At 38.8% G+C, this 22,368-nt stretch overlaps 2 protein-coding genes across 7 annotated transcripts in view; one reads left to right on the forward strand and one right to left on the reverse strand.

Annotated features, from left to right (window-relative positions):
• The window catches only part of Rbpms (RNA binding protein, mRNA processing factor), a 167,911-nt gene extending 162,228 nt beyond the window's left edge, over positions 1-5,683 (forward strand). For 5 of the 6 annotated variants that reach the window (XR_013430399.1, XR_005726460.2, XM_040269235.2 and 2 more), the window contains one exon: positions 4,114-5,683. Coding sequence is in view for 2 of the 6 variants with exons in the window: in XM_040269246.2 (XP_040125180.1) it covers positions 4,114-4,141 (28 nt within the window). In the remaining 4 variants the exon portion in view is untranslated. The remainder of the gene's footprint in view (positions 1-4,113) is intronic. The other variant, XR_005726459.2, reaches the window with a different exon arrangement.
• Positions 5,684-11,003: 5,320 nt separating this feature from the next.
• Positions 11,004-22,368, reverse strand: part of Gtf2e2 (general transcription factor IIE subunit 2) — a 74,314-nt gene continuing 62,949 nt past the window's right edge. The window contains exons 7-8 of the mRNA XM_005340373.4: positions 12,784-12,899; positions 11,004-11,537 (exon numbers count right to left, since the gene is read on the reverse strand). Coding sequence (XP_005340430.1) covers positions 11,421-11,537; positions 12,784-12,899 — 233 coding nt within the window. The 3' untranslated portion in view covers positions 11,004-11,420. The remainder of the gene's footprint in view (positions 11,538-12,783; positions 12,900-22,368) is intronic.

Below are 22,368 nucleotides of genomic sequence, written 5' to 3' on the forward strand. Positions count from 1 at the left end.
TTAGGGCTGGGGTTGTGGCTCAGTGGCAAAGCACTTGCCTCACACATGTGAAGCACTGGATTTGATCCTCAGCACTACATAAAAAATAAACAAACAAAATAAAGATATTGTGTCCAGGTATAACTAAAAAATTTTTTTAAAAAACATTCTTATTATTAACATTTGTATATAATGTCCCATGTTTATTTGGAGTTGGGTGGAGGGAAATATTCCTTATCTGACTTTTGGTAAAAATGATTATTAGAGGGTTAAACTCTTGGGAAAGAAATCACAAGTGATTAGGTCAAACAGTACATGTACAAGGGAAGCATGGAAGGAGAGTTAAATGTTAGCACTGGAAGGAAAAGCTCACAGTATACCTGGACAAACAGGTTTTGACTTAGTTACAGTAAGTGTCCCCTGCTCTGTCAGCAAGCATCCTGACCCCACACCCATATCTTTCAAGGCACCATTCTCCATTGTCTTCAAATTCTGTGTCCCTCAGACTAAGATTTTCTGCACCTCTCTAGGTCCTATGCTTGCATGTCACAATTGATCTCTTCCCAGGAAAGGTGCTGTGAAAAGACACCCCCCTCAGCCTGACCCTCTCCCTGGCTCACTGTCCCTCTGTGGTGCTTCATGTTCCCGGATGTCTTTAGATTCTGTTTAAAATGTCCTTGTTAATACATTCCAAGGTCTGAACTCCGTTCCTAGCTAAACCTCTTCCTTGTTTACAGGGACTGAAATAGCCACACTTTGACCTTCTGTTCAGTCTGGGAACATTGATGGCAGTGTGGATACATTCTTTTCCCATGTGAGAATTACATCTGTATGGCACAGTTCTGGAAGGCTCAGAACTTGTTCCTTTCTTCTCTCCTTCCTTCCATGGTCTCCCTCCCCTCACTTCAGAAGATCAGCTTCTGTAATCAGCCAGTATTAACCAGAAATTTACCTATCTTCCTGTTCAGGCAGATGTATACAGAATTGTAGTCAGGACCGGTTACTGTATTACCCAGAAAAATTGGAAATGCCTTCTCCTCCCCCCAGCGGTATCAGCTTCCTATAGAAGGCACTGCTCATTGAGGTGCTCAGGGCTGGTGTGCACAATGGGTACAGATGGGCCCCCTGGGTACAGTCTCCTGGCGTTGTCAAGACTCAGACCCAAGTCTAGTGCCATATCCCATAGTGGCCTATTGCTCCTATTTCATCTGCTCTGGATTCCCAATGTTCAAATTACAGGGTTGTGTTTTTGCTATATGTAAATGACTGTATGTGGAGTTGAGGAAGGAGTAGATAATTTTTGGAAGGATTATCCAAGATAATCCCCGTGAAAGCCACAATGGCCTGGACAGGGAGAATTCCTGCTTGTAGGAGGAAGCCCTGGAGGCTGAAGGGATCAGGAAAGGTGAGTTGTAAATAGGAGAATGTATAACATGGGCAGACAGGAAGCAGGACAGAAAAGAGAAAGTACATAGCCTGGGACAGAGCTTTTGAGGGCCTTGAAGGATGTATTAGGGATATGAGACTTGGGGAGTCACTGAGGACACTTGAGCAGGGCTTGGAAAAGGGGGGTTAAGGAATCATCATTACTTTGCTGCCTACCCATTGCAAAGCGGTTGGAGATGCACAGTAACAGTCCAAATACAAAGAGGTACACCCAAAGTAGTGATGGCGATATTGGAAAGGAACAGATGATCATGTGGACTTAGTGTGAGAGACTGCACAGGGCCCAGGGATGGATGCAGGGACAGAAACTGTCAGGGCAGAAGATGCTGAAATACCTGGGCAAAGCTGACAAGAATAGGGAAGGAATTGGCTACGAACCAGAATAGGACAGGGTCTGCAATGTGGATTGCCCAAAGACTGTTGTCAAGCTCTCCAGCAGCAAAAGTAGACAGCAAGGCACTGAAAGAGACACCAGAGACTCCACCCACCCTAAATCAACAGGGCCAGCTTGGGAAAGGAAACTCATATGGTCCACTTCCTTTGCCTGCCCATTCCATTTCTTCCTTTTGTAGTCCCTGAAAGCAACATGACAGCTTTGGTTACAGGCCATGTCGCCACAGCTAGGCCAGCTGCTTTTCCACTCCAAGCCCAGAGAGGCAGTAGTAGCCCCTTCCTTCTCAGAGCACAGGGGCTGCTAGATAATTGTCCCATGTGAATTATCCCAAAGTAAGAACCACTGTAGAGTGTTCTTCAGGAAAGGTTTCTAGGAATCCACACATAAACCTTCCTTTGGCTGCTTGCATGTGGTCAAGTTTAGAATGAGATGGAACTTGCAAAAGAAGAAAACTGCCCTTGTCTATTTCTTTAGTAAGCTAGTTTCACTCCACTATGACTGTAATCAGTGCACTTGAGGGGAGTCCAAGGGCAGCAAACCAGGCTTAGTAAGTGTGGATTCACAAGGGAACTTCAGTTGCTATAGCCCCCTAAACAATGTCTGGCCCCACCATAAGCCCCCTGCAACTCCAAATCCCAACCCTGGGCTGCTTCATACAACATATTCTCAGATTGTGGGGTTTTGTGCCCCCATCTGCTTCCAGGTAGAAATCAGGGTGCAGCAGACAAAAGACAGTTACCAGCAGGGGTCCTATTATTGGCCCTGCTGAGTGTCACAGGTATATGGCATGCACCAAAGACAGGGTGAACACACCCTGCCCAGGGTGATTTCTTCATTACAGAGCTTATGATAAGTGGTAGTTGACTCCTCATTTCTGTGCTGGGTACCATGGGGAGGCAAAGGAATCAGAAAATGAGATTTTCCTGAAGCAGTTTACTTCCTTGTTCGCTCCTAGTAGAACCTTTTTGTGGCTCAGAGAAATCTGAGGCTGTAAAGGTGGAAATGGGCCAGGATCACTTGAGCACATTACAGCTCTCTAGTTTTGGCCTGCTAGGATTAATTCACTTTTTGCAACAACCTGAATAGGTAGATAGGTAATAGCACAGTAACGCAGTTAAGGTTCAGGATATCCAGATTCCCATTCTAGAAAACCTTGTCCTGCTTTCTCCCTAGGGATTTCCCATGATCCATGGATGCATGGTATTATATTGGGCCTTAACTAGGATATGGAAAGGTATTTTGTGTGTCAAAGTTCAGGTCCAGATGCAGCACTATACAGTGGTGGTTTATGGAGAAGTGTTACAAAATTATTCAGTTCTCCATGTTTGAGCGTTCACCTAAATATTCTGAGTTCAGGATTTACTAAGTACTCGGTTCCCCAAGTAATTTCTACCTTGGAACAATTAAGTGGTTGTTATCAATAATGATGTTTTTTTCATAGCCTTTTCTCTCACATAAACATTTCCCTGTACAAATGTCTAGTATATACTTATTTGCTTTTGCGAATACCTTTTCTACAAATACAAGTGAGTATGACATGTTGGCAAGAAACAAAGGCATTAGGAGTTGGAGAAGGAAAGGAAAAATAGAGGGTTTGGAGTTTTAGGTGGCAGGGGGCGGGTATTGAGAGGGCATTGAGGATCACCCATAGGGCCTCATACCTAATGCCAGGCAAGCACTCTACCTCTCACCTACAACCCTTTTTATTTTGAGATAGGGTCTCATTAAGTTGCCCAGACTGACTTCAAACTTGTGAGCTTCCTGCCTTAGCCTTCCAAGTAGTTCAGACTGCAAGTGTGATATCACACCTTAGCAATTGTACAGGCAAATTAGGTAAAAAACACAATGGATCTGAGATGCATTTAGGACCAGAGTGCTTATCTGGCACACACAAGGCCCTAGAATCAATCCTCACAACACAGAGAAAACGTCCAGGACCAGTCCCAGATAGGTAGGAGTCAAGGACTTCAATGATTATTTGAAGGCCCTTGTTTTTGCCACAAGGCAAAGAGAAAGGTAGTTCTTTGCAACTTTAGGAAAGGGGACCTTTAAAAGTTTTTATTATGTAAGTAACGATAAGTGGAGATTAAATGTCAGCCCTATATCTCACTGTGGTGTGACCATGGATCCTCTTGTGTATGGTCTTTATTGGGAGAGATTGTTTACCTACACACACACACTCATAAGGAATCACTCTTGAATTTCTCCTGGGTTTCTCAGCCATGGCATTAGGAAAAAAGTACTGTACATGGTTTTGAGATCTACTCTGCCAACATGTTTTCTTTCTGTTTCAGGCTTGAAAAAAACCTTGCCCAGTTTTGATCCCTTCAAGACTTTGCCACAGCCTCTATCACACATCTGTTTTTCTCGAAGAAAAAAAATATATAATAAAAAATGTTTTACTCTTTTACACTGTATAATTCTAAGAAATAGTGTTATTTGTGAATGCATGGTGTGACATAATTTCTGTACAGTTTGGAGATATTTTCAAATGAAACATAAAAGAAGTCAACAATAAAACCAAGAAAGTGAGTATTTTTATACCAAACATTTTAATTCTGACAGGATGGATTCTTACACTGGGTTGGATCACAAATTTTATGCTAGACTTATCGAATGCTTGTAATTAAAAATATCTATTTTTTTCTTTAAAATAAGCTGCATGTTTGAGGCATGTTTCGAAATAGTTACCAACATTTCCAGAATTGTATTGTGAATGTATAGATACTGTCTGCCTGGCCGCAGTCCAGGGTTCATTAGTAATGTGGTGTTAGAACTGTTCTCTTCAGCCCTGGTCTGTGATCCCAGTTCCCTTATGATATCCCTACAAGACAATCAAAGCTTCCAGGAGCTACTTTAATGGCATATTCACAACTGGGCAAAGAAAACTAGGGGAGAAATTCTTTAGACTAGAGTGTGCCCTTAGAAAGATCTGGCAGCTCCATCTGTGATTGTATGAACTGTGTGCTTCAAGTTTCATGTTTATCTTTTATGAGAGCATGCTCCCCTGTGTGACTAACTTGCTGTATTACTCGCCTTCCATAGCCATGCCACTGCTCCTGTGGGACTCTAGTAGCCCTCACTGTGAAGGAGCACCTTGGCTTCGGGGCTGGCTTTGCCCAACTACAATGGGCAAACCCACATCTGCCAAGTGATTTTACCCAACTTTGGCTGAACTAAGCTAGTGTTCAAACAGACCGCCTGTCACATGTTCTGGAATTCCAGGTTGCTTGTTGTGAGGTTCCCAACTACTCTGGCACAGGGAACCACGGTAACCAATGGCCAAGAGAAAGACAGTTGGGCTTGTTTCAAATGGTCAGAGCTAAACTGTCTTTGTGTTTTAAGGTGACACATTCCAGAATCTGTGACAGCTCAGCCTCTCCCCCTCCCCCTTGTATAAAAGCCATGTGTAAAACTATATTGACCTAAGAGTTCCTAACTGCTAATATAGCTAGAAATGATCACAATCTTTCCTACTGATCTGCTCACTGTGTTGAAAAATTCAATATTTTAATGATTATATGCTTGATTTGGGGGTTTTGTTTGTTGTATTATTTTTCATTAGAAATAAAAATAACATTTGTAATGGTTATCACAACAAAGCAAAGCCAGGAGTGAAGGGCTCTTTCTTACCAACAAGAAGAAGAAAGAGGGCAGGCAGTAGCCTAGAGGATCCTGATAGATCTGCTTGGGTGTTTAGGGAGGGTCTATGCCCTCAGCACCACTTAGCTCTTGGTGAGACTCCTGTATTTGATTTTAAGGAAAACAGAGCCACTTCACTATTATGCTTTTTTAAACTGTTTGTTTAAAGGTACTTTTCTATTGTTATTTTTAAAAAATAAAGTGCTTATTCCAGCTATCACACCATTGCTTGACAAATTCTTTTTTTCAAGATCAGCCAAATGTGTCCCCCACACTGCAGCCTAGGGACCAGAAATTTCTTTTCTGTTTCAGGCTTTGGGACCAGCTAAGCACTAGAATGGAAAGATTAAAGGAGGGAAACAGGTAGGAATGGGAGAGCCAAGGGACAGCCTCCACAAATGCACCACTTGGGTCACTGTCACTATTGCCATAAGCCATAAAGGAGCCCAAGGTAGATCCACAACATTTCTAAGATGCCTTTCACTGAGTTCAACAGACATTCACCTCAGGCTACAAAGCTGTGGCTCAAGATCATTCGAATTCTCTTCAGATGTCACTGATGGCTTTACGCTGACTTAGCCAAGATGACTGATGGAGTTTCACACATGCGCTCACTCACCATTCTTAATAATGCCTAATTCCAAACAGTGGCAACAACAGCTACTGTAATCCTTGACTTGAACACTGATGTTTTTTGGTTCTGTGTTTTGGATCTCATATCCTTTTCCAGAGGCGACTATCCACCAAAACACAGGCTATCACTGCCACCTTCCGGTCCCTTGAACTCATGGATAACTGCAGAAAAAGGACAGGAAGCTTTCCACAGCCACACGCGGCTCCATGCCTATCCCGGGCAGGCTTGATCATGTGCCTTTGCCTTTAGCCCATCTGTCAGCCTCCAACTCAAAAGCACCAGAGATTGCCATATGGCCCAGGAATTGAGGGTAGCCAGTTTTACAGCTGTGGGCTACACTATCCCAATAGCCATTACTGAACACAGTCACTTCCCAGATGATTTCTCAGAAGAGGACCTGGGATGGATGAGTGCCTGATGGTCATGATGTGCAAGTGACAAGGGTGGATGGTATTTACCAGTTCTGTGCAAATTACAGTCCTGACCAAGCATTTGAGTACCAACTTCATTACAGTCTCTGAAAACTTGTCTTTTCTGTCACTCTACTGATAATGAATGAATGCATTGTCTTTTAGAACCAGGAACATGGAATAAGAAAAAAGGCATGTCTATTAGCTCTTGCTCCCTTACTCAATGTCCCAAATTTGTAGCCTCTCTATTTCATTACCAAATGTACTTTCCCTTGTGAGTACAAGACTAATTGAACTAATTTTATCAACTGGCATCTGAAATAACACTCCTTCCACTTCTGTAACAAAATTATGAATTAAGGGAATTTGGAAAGAACCTTACAATTTGCAAATGAAAACACCTCCAGTTAATCACACATTTAGGCTCCAGCTTCACTGGATCTAGTGCTTGCATAATGTCAACCCCACTTTCGTGGGCTAACTTGCAATAATTACTACCCCATCTCAAACTCTGGCATCCCTGAATCCTGAGTTGTGTGGCCTAGGGAACATTTCTTTTAAATACTTATTTTTTAGTTGTAGTTGGACACAATAACTTTATTTTACTTATTTATTTTTATGTGGTGCTGAGGATCAAACCAAGGGCCTCACATGCACTAGGCAAACGCTCTACCACTGAGCTACCACTGAGCTACCCCAGCCCCCCTAAGGAACATTCTTAAGAATGATAAAGGCATGGCTGAGGTCCTGAATTCTGTATCTTAATACACAATCCTTGGTGTCCATAATCAAAGTTACTTCTGAGGGCTCTGGACAAGGGATGATCAGGGCTAACAATGTGGACAGATTTCCTCCTGCTTCCACATCACTGCAACATTCAACTATGGTGAAAAGCCCACTCTTCTGGAGTAGTTTAAATATCAGCACATGGTTGCTCTCTTACTGTTCTACTTTAAAACCTAACAAAACAAATTTTACAACATTCTTAGGCTAAAGAATGTTTATTATTAGTGCCCTATTTTCTGAAGTACCCTCAGAATGCCTCTACTAAAACTATCATTGTAATGCTAAACCAAATATAAGTAGTCAATTTGATTAAGGTCTCCAAGTTAGGGGGGAGGGTTGTTTTTGCAGCACTGGGGATTGAACCCAGAAGTGCCTTACCCAGCGCCTCCCCACACCCCATTATTTGAGACAGGGCCTCAAACTTAATCCTACCTCAGCCTCTAAGCAGCTGGGATTTCAGGCATGTGCCACCACACTTGCAGGAAAATGTTTTTTTAAAGCTCTGTCTACCAATGGTGCAGGACATCCTAGTGGTAGTGACATTAATAATAAGAGTCAAGATAAAACTGGTATAAGATAAAAGTGCTTCTGGAGCTAGTTCTGCCAGATTCAGGCTGTGGTTTATTCTTATAAATGCACAAGGCTTTGCACTGAATGCCCTGTGGCGTATGAACCCTGCAAAGTTCTGGCTGGTTGAAAAGTAAGATTTCACCAGATATTCAAACCACAACATGCTCACAAGGTGCTGGCCCAAATCAGATGAGCTGGATTAATACTACAGCCCCAAACTTCTACAGGGGCCTAAGATAGCAGCCTCCTCAATCTTGATTTCTCCCATGGAGGAACTAACCAGGGCCAAACCCACTTAGCTTCTGAGACTGAACAAGATTGAACATGTTCAGGTTAGTATGGCTGTAGACGATACTTTTTCTAATGGAAATCCTTTTATGAAGGAAAATGTGCTTTTGTTCTTTAAAGCGGAAAAACAGAAAGTGGGGGTGAACCCAGATGATAAGGCTATAGCCTTGATTCTTTCTGCATATTTTACATTTATTTTGCTCCATGCTCTGCCCAAACTACATATAAACTCCTAAGGTGGCACACCAAAATGAGGTTTTCTGCTATCAGGCCTCCTTCCACAAGGCGGGACTTCTATCTTTTCTTGCTTAAATAAATCCTACTCTGTTTACTCTTCCCTTCCCTTATTATCTGTAGATTTTATTCTTCAGAATTTGCAGGCAAGAACCAAGAGGAAAGTGGCCAAGTAGGGAATGAAGTCTCACTCAAAACTCCAGTTTCATCTTAAGAGGAAAGCCAATAGCATAATGCCAGGGCTTACTCTAAATCCACTTTTCTAAACTATGCTTCCCCCAACAGTCACAAAACAGCCTGGTGACAAGTGTTCCAAAGTTAGAGAAATAGTTTCCAAGAGGTTCCCAGAGCTTCTAACTCCCACCTACTCTTCTCTCAGTACACACTGGGAAATGAATTCCAAGGACAGCAATGTGGGTGATAACAGGTCATTGCTACAGAAGGCATGATACTTGCCTCAGCTTGCTAACAGTGAAACCTCAGAAAACCCCAAATCTTCCCACAAATCAGCTGAAAGTAAAATAGTAGCTAGAAGAAAGGGGGGACACTGAGTTTCATCTTTTAAGCCATTAGCTGAGGGGAACTGGGTAATTGATAAATACAAATACTCTAGTCCTACATAACCAACTACATTCATAACATGTTTTTGCTGCCAGTGATTTCCAACAGCTCATATGAAAAATCCAAGGCTGTACATTTACATTCCTTCCCTATGAACACTGGGATTGGAAGTAACCGGATGTCTCTGCACTGCATTTTTCCTAACTCTCTGCTCAACAGGTATAAAGTGCTCTTCTGTCCCTGGGGTCCCACCATCATCTAGCCACACTCACCAGCTATGACAGCAGTGGCCAAATGTTCATTTTTATACTGTGTCCAAGCTCAACTACATTTCTCTTAGCTATCCCCTAAAAGCCTCACGTGACTGATGAATTATAAATTAAATGCACTACAGCCTGACTTACCCTTTTAATTCACTCAGCCATGCCCATCCTCACTTGCTTCTGAATGGCAGCAGATCCAACAGAAACAGGCAGAAGTGGGAACACAACCTTAGCTTGGAATTTCTGGAGAATGTTTTTTAGACACCCAAAAAAACTGCTAAAAAAACTTACTTCTTTAATTATGATCATAAACATAACTAGGATCCTATCAAATTTTCCACAAAAACAATATCCTCCCCACATCATTCAGTGATACAATCTTAATACTTCACCATGCAGGAACTGCATGTCATAGGCAAGGAGGATCAAGGCTTATCAGCAAAATAAAATGCAAGTGAATGAAACAAAGCTATAGTTCACACATGTTATCGATTTGGCAATACACTTCTCTAGATCTAAACTTCCTCATTTCTGAAATAAGTTTTAGACAACAATCAATTATCAGGCCAGTCCATGAAGTATTGATGAGCACAGGCTTAGCTAGAAATTATTAACAATACACAACGAGCTGTAAAGCATATTGTTTTAGAATCTGTGATGAAGGTCTATCTCCTTCAGAATAAGATGAAGTATTTGAAATATCCAAAAGGCATTTCCCATAAAATAGGATGGGGTGTACAGACCACAAAAGCAGGCATTTGGAGATAAGCTAATTCTACATTTACAATGAAACTAGTTTTATGCTGTGAGTCATTAAAGTTCCTATTTACAAAGCAAGACAGGTTTGAATTTCCTGTATTCCAAATTATCAAGGGGAGTCTCAGTTTTGCATCTCATGTTTTAGAGCTTGGAATTTAGAAAGACATAAAGCAAACAGAGAGCACTAAATGGGTAGGAAGTTCACATATAGAATATAAATTAAAAAAGCAAAATGCCTTCTGTCATCTAATCAAAGGACTCACTGCTTTGGGTACCATCATTTTTTAGGAACACCAGACCTCACTTTAATCCAATACAATTTCAACCTGTGATATGAAGCCACTAACACAAAGGACCACAGCAGTCCATATAAAAAGCAGCAATAAGGGGCTGGGGTTGTGGCTCAGCAGTAGAGCTCTTGCCTAGCACAGGTGAGGCCCTGGGTTCAATCTTCAATACTACATAAAAATAAATAAATAAAATAAAGGTATTGTGTCCAACTATAACTAAAAAATATTTTTTTAAAAAAGCATCAATAAGGAAAATGGGAACTTTGCTACAGAAGGCAGGAAGGACCACAGCAACTTCCCATTATGAAAAAAATCCACACATACTTGATAAAGGCTCTCATGAGCCAGGCCAGCGACAGGGGGAAAGTGGGGGTCTCAGCCAGATGAACCTCAGGTCAAGTCATGTTAGGGGTGAGACATGGTAAAGCTAATGTTCAGGTTGGCAAGATGACTCCATCCATCCTTGTTCAAGACCATACCAGAGCATTATTTTCTAAATCCAACAGGCTATAACATCAATTTGTCCTTTTAAAAGATAACATTAACAATTACATCTAGTGTATTTTTTTATTGCATTACATGCTAATGAGAGGCATGTCTTGTGTTCCAACTGGGAATCCACATGCTCAGTACCAGAGTAGACTCCAGTCTCCATAACATCCCAAGCACACACCCTGAGCAAGTCCAGGACTGGAGCTGGTTGCTGCCATTTCCAAGAATGAAAAGAAAGAAACGGAATTCATTAACTTCTTCAAAATCCTTCTACAATGATTTTATTATAAATATGTTTTTTTGGAATAAACAAATATTGCATTCAAGACTATCTGCCAACTTGCTCTAAGGTAATAAAAGAGAAAAAATGGAACCAGGAACCATCTAGAAGTAGAGACAAATAGCAAAGACACCTGCATATCGTGCTAAGTGCCTTTCTCCCAAGAAGGAACAGAAGGTCTAGAGGGAATATCACATTTCTCATTAGCCTATTTGATTAAAATAAGCTTTGAGTTTGGTAATTTGCACTTGTTCTGTAAACTGAACTGCTCCTTGCCTCAGTCCTAAGAAGCAGAATGGGAAGACAGCCAGTCTTCAGATCCCGAGCATCAACAACAACAACAAAATCTTGATTGTGTGTTTGTAACTCTTTGTTCAAGACAAAAGTGTTCCCTATTTGCCAGGAGTAATGTCAGAGTAATCCTTCAGCACTCCAGCCAAGTGTTCGTTGTGAGTCTTAAAACGTCGTTTTTTCTGTGAAGCAGGTTTTTTCCTTCTCTGAATAGGAGCCTAAAGGAAAAAACAGAAACAACAGTAATTCCCAGGTGGTTAGGATAGTCAGGATTTAATAAGCAAGCTCAGACACCTGCAGCAAAGGATGCAGAGTTTCCCCTGCTCTGTGACCCAGCCTCACATACACCCATCCACAGCACACATGCCAACCTCCAACCAGACTCAGTACTTTCTGTTACCATAAAGTGTGAACCTACATCAGCAATAAACAGGTCGGCCCCATAACTTACCAGAACTATTCTAGGCACGAAGTGGATAAAACAAAAGAGAGGCAGTGAAGCTCTTGGGTTTTTGTCTCTGTTATCAAGTCTAAAAATATATCCACCATCATCAATTTAAAGTGGGGGGTCTGAAGTAAATACTGAGATATAGCAAATCAGAAATGGAGAGACACAAAGATTTGTACTATTATTCTCCATTCTGTATATTTAAAATATTAATAACACATGATTAAAAATCAATAAACTAATAATAGGTCATCATGAAGGGCTGTAATTACACATTTGTGGACAAATCACTGGCATTAAATCTACTTTTTTGAGTCCTAAAAATTCATTAAGGCACACACTGCACACACCCAAAAAGACACAAAGCATGATGATGGCAAAGGAGAGAGGAAGAGTCTCACATGTTAGTAAATTACTCCCCACCTGGCTCCATTCTTGAACTACAGGAATCTAGGTTTTGCTTAGCTGATACACAGCAATTTACCAGTTTTACGTGATTACTAATGCCTCCTATGAGAAGAATTTAGGCACTACAAAGAAAATAATATCGGGCTCCCAAGGGACCTGAAAATCAACAAGGACAAGTCAACATGATCAGAGACAGCAGAACTAAGTGACAAGTCTACAAAGCTCACAAAGCAAGGGGAAGAAAGCACAATTACAGTGCTAAAGGCCAGGCAGATGAAGATGCAGGCTCCTGTAGAAACTGGGATAAGTGTGTGCAGAGGTAAGAGAGTAGGCAACACTGAGGCCCCAGAGTCAGGGAGGCATGGCTGGAGCTCAAGAGCTGGCATAGTTAGAACAGGCTAAAGGCAATGGGAAGCTCTCCCCAGCCTGGAGAACAGCACCCAAGGGCAGTTCACTTGCAGACATGATATGGGTTACATCTGACCAAATCACTGGACGAGACAAAGAAAAAACTGGAAGGACGAATGACTAATGGCTTTTAAGAGAGCAGAACAGGAAGCAACTAACAGAGAACAGAGGATTGATTTTTTTTTCTAGAGATTACACACCACTTTCTTTGGTCCAGATTCCTGCATAGAAGAAATACCCTGTCGCTTCAAATATTCTTCAATTTTCTCCTCATCCATTGAATCCACAGTGACACTCCTCCAGAGTTTCTGGAATTCTGTATCATACAACAAGAAAGCAGTTATTTTATCATTTATTTTTACAAGTCACAGAATCTCTGTAATCAAAATCCAGGCTTCAATATTATCACCTCTAGGCCTGAATTAGTATATCTGAGATTTCCTTATAAAAACAAAGGCAGACAAGAACATTCCAGTGTCCGGACACTAAGCGGCAGAAGGGCCTGGGAATAGAATGGCATACACACAGACGACGTCAGTGACGCTCTATTTTTAGAGGCCAGAAAGCAAAGGGTGATGTGACAAAGCCTCCTGCTCCCTTAGGCCTTCTCTTTCCTGGGGAAGAAAAGGCAGTCAATACTCTCCTTTATTTCTAAAGTCAGTTCCCTCCATTTTAGGCAAACAGTTCAATTCCTGCTCATCTGCCCTGAGCTCAATGTACTCCATTTTCTCTCCCACTGTTAGTAAGAAACATGCAGAGAAATGAGAGAAATTCACTTGCAAAATCTTTTGAAATCAAGGGATTGGTGACTAAGAGGATAACTGAGATGGAAACACTGTCTCACAGCTCCCATGAAACAAAGAAAGGCTACTGTCCAGCCTACATCTTGTCCTCAGAAACCTATGGTCCTTCTGAAATATATTTTTGCAAGCCAAAAAGATCACACTTGGACCATGTCCAAAGTGAAAGTTCTTTGCCTCTTAATTCTCCTCCTAAAGACAGATTCTAATAAGTGGATTCACCTATCAGCATCTACTTCCAAAAACAAAACAAAAAACTTCTTGTGATGGAAAAATCACAAGACTCAATACCCTGAGGGGAAAAAAAAAGGACAGTCCTTAGCACCGAGGTGGCTCACTGGATCTCCAGTTCACAAAACCTGCCATGTCTACCTGCCTGCCCCCTATTGAAAACCCTCATCCCACCTTCTTTCCTTCTAGGGCCATTAATTTTCCAGCACAGTCATTCACAAGCTATAAATGAAGTAGACATCAAATAAAGTGCTGGACTAGATTTTTTATTTTCCTTTGCCCTCTTTTCTAAGTTCCTTCCTTTTTTTTTTTTTTATTTCAGTACACACTATATGAAGTAAATGATTGGGAAACAGAAATCCAGTGAATCTATTAGGGTTCCCCCTACCCTGAAGCTTTTGTTGCTAGTGATCAATTGCAAAAATAACAATCTATTACAAATAATTCAACCTGGGCACAGAACAACTCTAAGATGTCTGTATTTCCACAGATATATATTAGGGTTCTTTATACTATTATACTCATTGAACTTTCATCTGCACACATTATAGACATTAACTGATGACAACTGTTTGGATGCAGGGAACTCTATTGTCATCTGATTCCCACGGTAGCAGGCACTGTTCCTACCATGTTGACAGGTACTACAACTCACTATGAACATATGAAATACTATTGTCCACCAAGGCCTAGACACCACAGGCCATTTTCTTTTTACATTTTTAATATTTTTATTTAAAATAAATTTTCACTAACAAAAAGTTACAAAGTTAGTATATAGGTCCCTTCATATCTTTTATCCAACATTCCTTAATAATAGCACCTTAAATAACTGTGTATCTATTGAAAACTTATAAATACTGACATGATATCACTAATTGACAGGCACTTGAAATGTATTATTGTTAGCAGGAACACCCTTTCTGGTCCAGGAACCAATCCAGGATCTCACCCTGCCCTAGTAATGTCTCCATATTCTCTTCAAATCTCCCAAGGGTACCCAGTCTGTATTTGTCCCTCATTTCTGAAACATTTCTAAATAGAAGAGTACTGGTCAGTTATGTTGTAGAAGGGTCTTCATCTGGCTTTGTCTGATATTTCCTCTAGACCGAGATTTCTGCATTTCTGGCAAAAATAACACAGGAATAAGACTGTGTTATTCCTATCAATGTGCCTTATTGACAATATATCTTATTACTGGAGCTGGTTAACTGATTATTGACTAAGGGGTATCTATTAGGATTTTCGGCCATGAAGCTATTAGTTTTTTCTTTGTAATTAATAAGTGTCTTAGAGAGATATTCTGAGACTATGCAAATACCTTGTTTCTCATACTTTCACTAACTTTTGCATATATTAGTCACTCTTGCATATAATAATTATTATTGGTGAGTGCCTACTGCAAATGATTTCCATCATTTCTTCCACATTTATTATAGCTCTACTGCAGGAAGTGCTGCTTTCTCTAATTTGTTTTTTAATTATTTAAGTGAATAAGGTCACATGGATATAATTCATTATCATCATTATTTGTGTTGTTGTTCAAACATCCCAGCTTTAGTTGGTTCCAGTGTCTCTGGCTTGCCTTTTTTGGGGAGGAAAGACATTCTTACTTCTTGGTACCAAATGATGTTCCAGGCTTATCTTGAATTTTCCAAAATTTGGAATCAATCATTTCTCCAAGGATTCAAGACTTACTTTACTGCAGAAAGGTATTTACAAACTAAGATCTATGCATTCTATTTTTTTACACCAATTTTTCTTTTTTGAAACTAGAAAATGACAAGATAACATCAAATTTGAAGATGCTTCAATTTAGGAGAAGATCCCCAAGTACAATGAAAATCAGATATGTTCTAAACTCTAAGGGTAAATAAAATCAGAACTAATTGATAAACCCACTGTCTCTTAATAGAAAAGAGAACAGGCTAGAATTTATAAACTCTGCCATGAAGGGAAGAAAGTAAGCAAACTCAATGAAGTTTCACTGAAATTCCCATTAACTCACTCACAATTTGGCTATGCCTACTCTTTCCTGTGAAATGGTAGAACAGTGTGGTGCAGACTTCAGAGCCACATGGCCAGGGTATGACCTTAGTTATCCCATTTACCACATAAACAGGGCAAGCTCTCATTTCTCTGCTCAGTTTCCTCATCTATAACATGGAGATAACAAGAACACCTGTCTCATATAGAGTAGTGAGAATTAAATGAGTTAAAAATAAGTAAGACACTAAAAATAGTGCCTATAAAGGAAAGGTGTTATCTATTACAGTTATCTCTACCTATCATCATCTAACATCCATTATCTTTTTCTGTGTGCTAATGCCTTTAATAAAAGCAGTATGAAACATTTATGAAAAGGACCGCCTACTAGATTCTAAAATTTTCTTAAGCAAAATCACAAAAGTGGAAACAACCCAAATGTCCATCAGTTGAAGAATGAGTAAATAAAATGTGAATATGAACACAACATCCTTTTTCACTATAAGGATTAAGGTTCTATATTTCCCTCTAAGCACTCCATAGCTGCATCCCTTAATTTTGACACATTGTGCTTTCATTTCATTTAATTCAATAATTTTTTTTAAACTTCCTTGTTATTTATTTCCTCCTTCAACCATGGGTTAATGTTGCTGTTTAATTTTCAAATGGAGAGTTTCTTTTTTTGGTACCAAGATTGAATCCAGTGGTGCTTAACCACAGAGATACATCCCCAGCCCTTTTTCGAATTTTATTTAGAGACAGGGTCTCATTGTGTTACTTTAGGACCTCAATAAGTTGCTGAAGCTGCCTCAGCCTCCCAAGCCACTGGAATTACAGGTGTGCACCATCATGCCCAGCTTGTTATTAATTTCTAGTCTAATTCCATTATGGTCCAAGCACACCCTTTGTATACTTTCAAAGACTTCTTTTGTGAGCTAGAATAACATCTACCTTGGTGAGTATTCCATATGCTCTTAAAAATATTACTGTAATTACGTCAAGTTGTTAGAAGCCCTATCCTCATTTTCCAAATTGGTTTAATTATCGAAAGAGAAGTATTATAGACTCCAGTCTTAACGACTGATCTGTTTATTTCTCCTTTTAGTTTTCCATTTTTAATTTATGCATTTTTAGGGCTATTTAAAAGACTGTAGGAGAACTGATCCCTTTATCATTGTTTAATGTACCTCTTTATCCTTGGTAGTTTTCTTTGCTCTGAAGTCTATGTTATTTGATATTAACATACATACCCTAGCCTTCCTTTGATTTGTGTTTCCATGTATATCATTTTTCACATCCTTTCACTTTTCATTTACTTTAACCCCCCGCCTCAAACTAGGGATTGAACCCAGGGATTCTTGACCACTGAACTACCCAACCTTTTTTTTTTTATTATTATTAGAGGCATGCACCACTACGCCCAGCCCATGTCTTTATATATAAAATTGTGTTTCTTTCAAATAGCATATATAAGGATTTTGCTTTTGTATTCAATCTGAAAAATCTGTCTTACTAGACTTACACCACTTATATTTAACATAATTATTAATATGGCTGAAATAAAATTGTTCTCTTGTTCACTGTTATTATCTGATCCATCTACTCTTAGTTTTTTCCCCTATTTCTTTTTTTAAATTAGATTAACCAAATATATTTCTATGATTCCATTTTACCTCCATTATTGGCTATTTATTCATGCCTCTTGAAAAAAAAATGTTTTAGTGGTTGTCCAAAACTTTAAAATATAATTAATCAGAACCTCACCTCAAACTATGCCATTTCTCACATAATATAAAAGATATTACTACAGTATATTCAAAACTAACCATCCCTTATTGTGTGTGTCATGTATCCCTTTTGTGTGTGTCATGCATGTGCACTCTAAACACAAAATACATTGCTGATATTTTTGTTTTATGGTCATCTTTCAAACCAATGAAAACTAAGAAAAGCAAAAAAAATTAATAAGTCATGAATCTTATATCTTTGTTTATTCTTTCTCCAGCACACTTCATTATTTATACAGATCCAAATTTCTAGTGTTAAATCCCTTCTGCCTGAACAACTTCCTTTTATATACGTCTAAACTCTTTCAGTTTCTGTTTCTCTGACACAGTATTTCTCCTTCACTTTTGAAACGAGTATTTCTGCAGAGTAAAGAATTCGGAGTTGAAAGATTTTACCTTGGGCCATTTAAAGATATCACTGCTAGAGTTCTTTACTAATTATTAACATGTAAAAATAACATTTTCCAAGTTTTCATTTGTATTTTTTTTAATATTTTTTTTAGTTGAAGATGGACACAGTATCTTTATTTTATTTGTTTATTTTTATGTGGTGCTGGGGATTAAATCCAGTGCCTCAAGCATGCTAGGCAAGCGTTCTCCCACTGAACCACAACTCCAGTTCCTTCACTTGTATTTTAACTGAAGTGTTTTGACATGCAACTTTATATTTTTATGCAAATGTAACCACTCTTATCATTTTTATTACCAAGGAAATGCCTAAATAAACCCTCTATCTTCAAAAATTAAAGATGTCACACGTTATTTTTTACTTTGCACAGATCTAATGAGAAGTCTTCTGTAATTATTTGTTCCACCAAAATGAATCAGAGGGAAACTCTGCATTTAATATTTTGTCCTTATCCTTAATTTTTGCTGTTTGAATAAGCAACACCTAGGTGTTTTTCCTGTCTTTTGTCTGATTTGAGGATAACCTCATGTTCTTTGAGCTTTTAGGACTCTTGGTTTGGTGTCCATTATTAATTCTGGAAAACTGACCATTGGTCTTCAAGTATTTCTTCCACTCTCTTTCTCTTCTCCTTTCAAGACTTCAATTATACATTCAGGCCATTTGCTAACATACCACAGCTCATGGATGCTCTGTTCTATGATTTTTTACACTTGTTTCTTTTTGCATCTCAGCTTGGATAATCTGTATTGGCTTATCTTCAAGTTCTCAGATTCTTCCTTGACTATGCCAAGTTCATTGATGAGCTTATTGAAAACATTTTTCATCTGTTACTGTGCTTTTCATTTCTGGGGTTTTCATGTGATTTTTTAAATAGTATCTTTGTCTGATCATGTCTGTCTTTTTTAATATAGACATTAAATTCTATCTCTCATAGTTCCAATACCTGTGACTTTAGTTTGCTGTTTTTCCTTGCTTCTTTTTATGCCTTAAACATTTTTTTGAATGCAGGATATCCTCTGTAAGATGGCTGACACTGAGGGCAAAAGTTTTTATGCCTTGAAGCAGGTGCACCTTTCCTTTTGCCAAGCCTTAAGTGACAGGAGGTTGAGTCGATCCAGTCAGGACATGAGCCTGGTTTGAAACCTGTTGCTGATGTGGTTACCCATAATGCAACACAGGCTTCCAATTCCTCAAGCTACACCTCATGTTCAGGGCAGAGTCTGTTTGCCAGATGTATTTCTCTGAATGTACTTAGCCTTCAGTTTTATGTCCTTTTAATATTATACCTTAAGAAGTCTGCCTCCATGTTCCTGCAACTCACAGAATTTCACTATTACCTGTTACTCACAGTTATTAGCCTCCTGGGGGGTAGGGGTAGGGATGGGGTTTTCCTCTGATACTCTTATGAAGCCTCCATCTTAAGCAAGCAATGAGTTCCTTGGTGCCCAGGGTGTGACCTTTTCAGTGTTCTTCTCCTGCTGAAGTTCTGGACCCTCCCACAGCAAGTTTAAGGCTTTTTGTCTCATAGGAGAAAAAGAGGGGAGATGGACTTTCCCTCATCCAGTGAGGGACACTTTCTCAATACCTTCACTCTTGCCTCAATTCTCTACAAGATACCAGTCTGTGTTGAAGAGACTGTGAGTGGGAACAAGTACCCCTGTTGTGCAGTGGTCTATGTTCTCTTGCTAGTCTATACTAAGTCTTCTGCAGTTCACTAAATATTTTTACAGAATTCTTCTGATTAGTGTTCACTCTGTATCAGGTAAAAAGTACTAAGATCCTAATTTTCCTTGGGGGTACCTGTCTTTTCTAAGACTTTGGGTTGGATGGCTGTCCTACCATCTCAGCTCTCTGATGGATTTAAGAAATCTACATATTTGTAGATTTCTGGAGTTTGTTATCATTGTTTTAAGTGCAGGAGCAATGATTTTTCTAGCTTTCTCCATTCTAAAAGGAGGCTACAAAGTCCCCAACCACCTACTTTTAGTCAAACTTTATAGACAGTCTGACAAAGGTGACTAGCTCATCTCACTATAAATAAACTATGTCAAGTGAAACTTCCAACTCAGCAATAAAAATATCTTATTAATTCTAATAAAGCACACAAAATTATTGTTTTAAATTATGTTGACAAATATAAAACTTTTTTAATTGATCATAGTTTTAAGAACTGTGTCATGTAAAATGCATTTTACCATACATTTATTAAATTCTAATTTATCAACATAAAAACTGCATTAATTTAGAATTTGGTTACCTTATATCTGTATAACAATTCAACTGTGTACTTCTCTCTGTATAAAAGGTGGGGGACCTGGGGTTGTGGCTCAGTGGTAGTTCACATGGCCATGGGTTCAATCCTTAGAACCACATAAAAAATAAATAAATACATATTGTGTCCAACTACAACTAACAAATACATATTTTTTTTAAAAAAAGGTAAATGGGGAAAATACATGTGACAAAAATACCTTGTATTCATTAATTTTACCAAGCCTATATGTTGGCAGCACTGCAAAATTTTAGCTCCTTGAAGATCAAAACTACTTGCCTTTCTATCTGATAATGAACAGAAGCTTATGTTTCAGATCTCCTAAAATACAATAACAGAGGCAATAGTACCTCCTAGAATAATGACAGAATTGTCTTCAAAACTAATCTGTATATCAATGTACAATCCAAAATAATACACAACACTATAAATTTTCATGGCACAATGGAATTAAAATTGCTAAAACAAAATTTCAATATTTCATTTTACTAAAAGAATGTTAGTCAAGCTACTTTCAGAAGAAAATCCCTGAACAAAACTCTTCTGTTTGTTTATTTATTTACTTTTTTGGCAGTGCTGGGAATCAAACTCAGGGCCTTACTCCTGATAAGCAAGTACTCTACCACTGAGTTATATTTCCAGCCCCTTTAGTGTATATGTGTGTGTATAGATGTATACACACACACAAATATATTTTATATTCAATCCCTGACTTTCCTTAGTTAAATGCTGCTGCAGTATTTAAATGTTATATATAGAGCCAGGTGTGGTGGCACACACCTGTCATCCCAGCAGCTTGGAAGACTAAGGCAAGAGGATCTTGAGTTCAAAGCCAGCCTCAGAAACTTAGAAAGGGCCTAAGCAACTCTCTGAGACTGTCTCTAAATAAAATACAAGGGCTGGAATGTGGCTCAGTGATATGGGTGCCCCTGAGTTCAATCCCAGGTATCCAAGAAAAATAAAAAATTTGAAAAAAAAAGTTACATCTATAATGTAAATATATTATAGCTACATAAATACTTTAGATGAACACTGAGACACAGGCAAAATTTTAGAAGCAATATTTCACAGGATTCCAAATGTAATTGTTTTTTACTATATGGAGAGATGCTCAGCAGACAGAAATGCAAAGAAAAATAAAATTGGTATAAGAAAGAAAAACTAAAAACAAAATAATCTTTAATTTTCTGGCAAAGTCATCTAAAAATATCTATTAAGCTGGGCATGATGACATATTCTTATATTTGACATGCTGAGACAAGAGACTAGCTTGAGCCCAAGGCTTCAAGACCACCCTTAGCAACAGAGCAAGACCCCCATCATTCATTTATTCATTCCTTCAGTGAGACACTATCATTCATTCATTCATGTATACACATATAAATACATACATAAAAATACTCATTACGGGTGAGGATATAAACAAATGAACACCTTCTCAAATACTGCCATGAAACTAATTCAAACTTGACAATGGACATTGGCAAGATGTTGAAAATATTTAACTAAAAGTGCAAATACATGCACATGCAAGCATCATTTATAACAACATGTAGCAAAAACTGCTTTGAACTTTCCACCTGTAGAGGGTCAGAAAAAATGTGCTTATGTATGCCCACAAAATGGAACACCATAGAACTATTAAAAAATGATCAAAAGCAGCATCAGAGCTCAAGAGCAACGACTCAGAAGTGGTAGTTACTTGGGGCTGGGGCTGTAGCTCAGTGGCAGAACACCTGCCTAGCATGCGTGAGGCACTGGGTTTGATCCTTAGCATCACATAAAAATAAACAAATAAAATAAAGGCATGCTGTCCATCTACAACTACAAAAAAAAAATTAAAAAAGAAGAAGTGGTAATTACTAGAAGGAGCAAAAAATAAAGGTAAAATTGTTTAGGATCCTAGTCAAAAAGAACATGTTACCACCAATGGGGGAAAGGTCACATAGTCATTGGTACCCTTATCAGGAACACCAAAAAAATATATTAGGGGCTGGGATTGTGGCTCAGTGGTAAAGCCCACTTGCCTAGCACGTGTGAGGCATTGGGTTCAATCCTCAGCACTGCATAAAAATAAATAAAATAAAAATATTATTCCATTTCAACTAAAAAAAATTTTAAATTCATAACTGTATGTTGCAAATACGGCCTCAGACTGTTAAATGGCTCTGTCTTTGCCCTCTAGTTAAATGCAAAACTATAAAATCATGAGTCAATGATCAAATAGATAAGTAAATAGCCAAATAAGGAGAATTATACACTAGTATTTTATATCCTATATTTTCAATACTACTAATAGC

This window comes from Ictidomys tridecemlineatus, chromosome 14 (genome assembly GCF_052094955.1).
Source record: "Ictidomys tridecemlineatus isolate mIctTri1 chromosome 14, mIctTri1.hap1, whole genome shotgun sequence".
In the NCBI taxonomy this organism is placed as follows: domain Eukaryota; kingdom Metazoa; phylum Chordata; class Mammalia; order Rodentia; family Sciuridae; genus Ictidomys; species Ictidomys tridecemlineatus.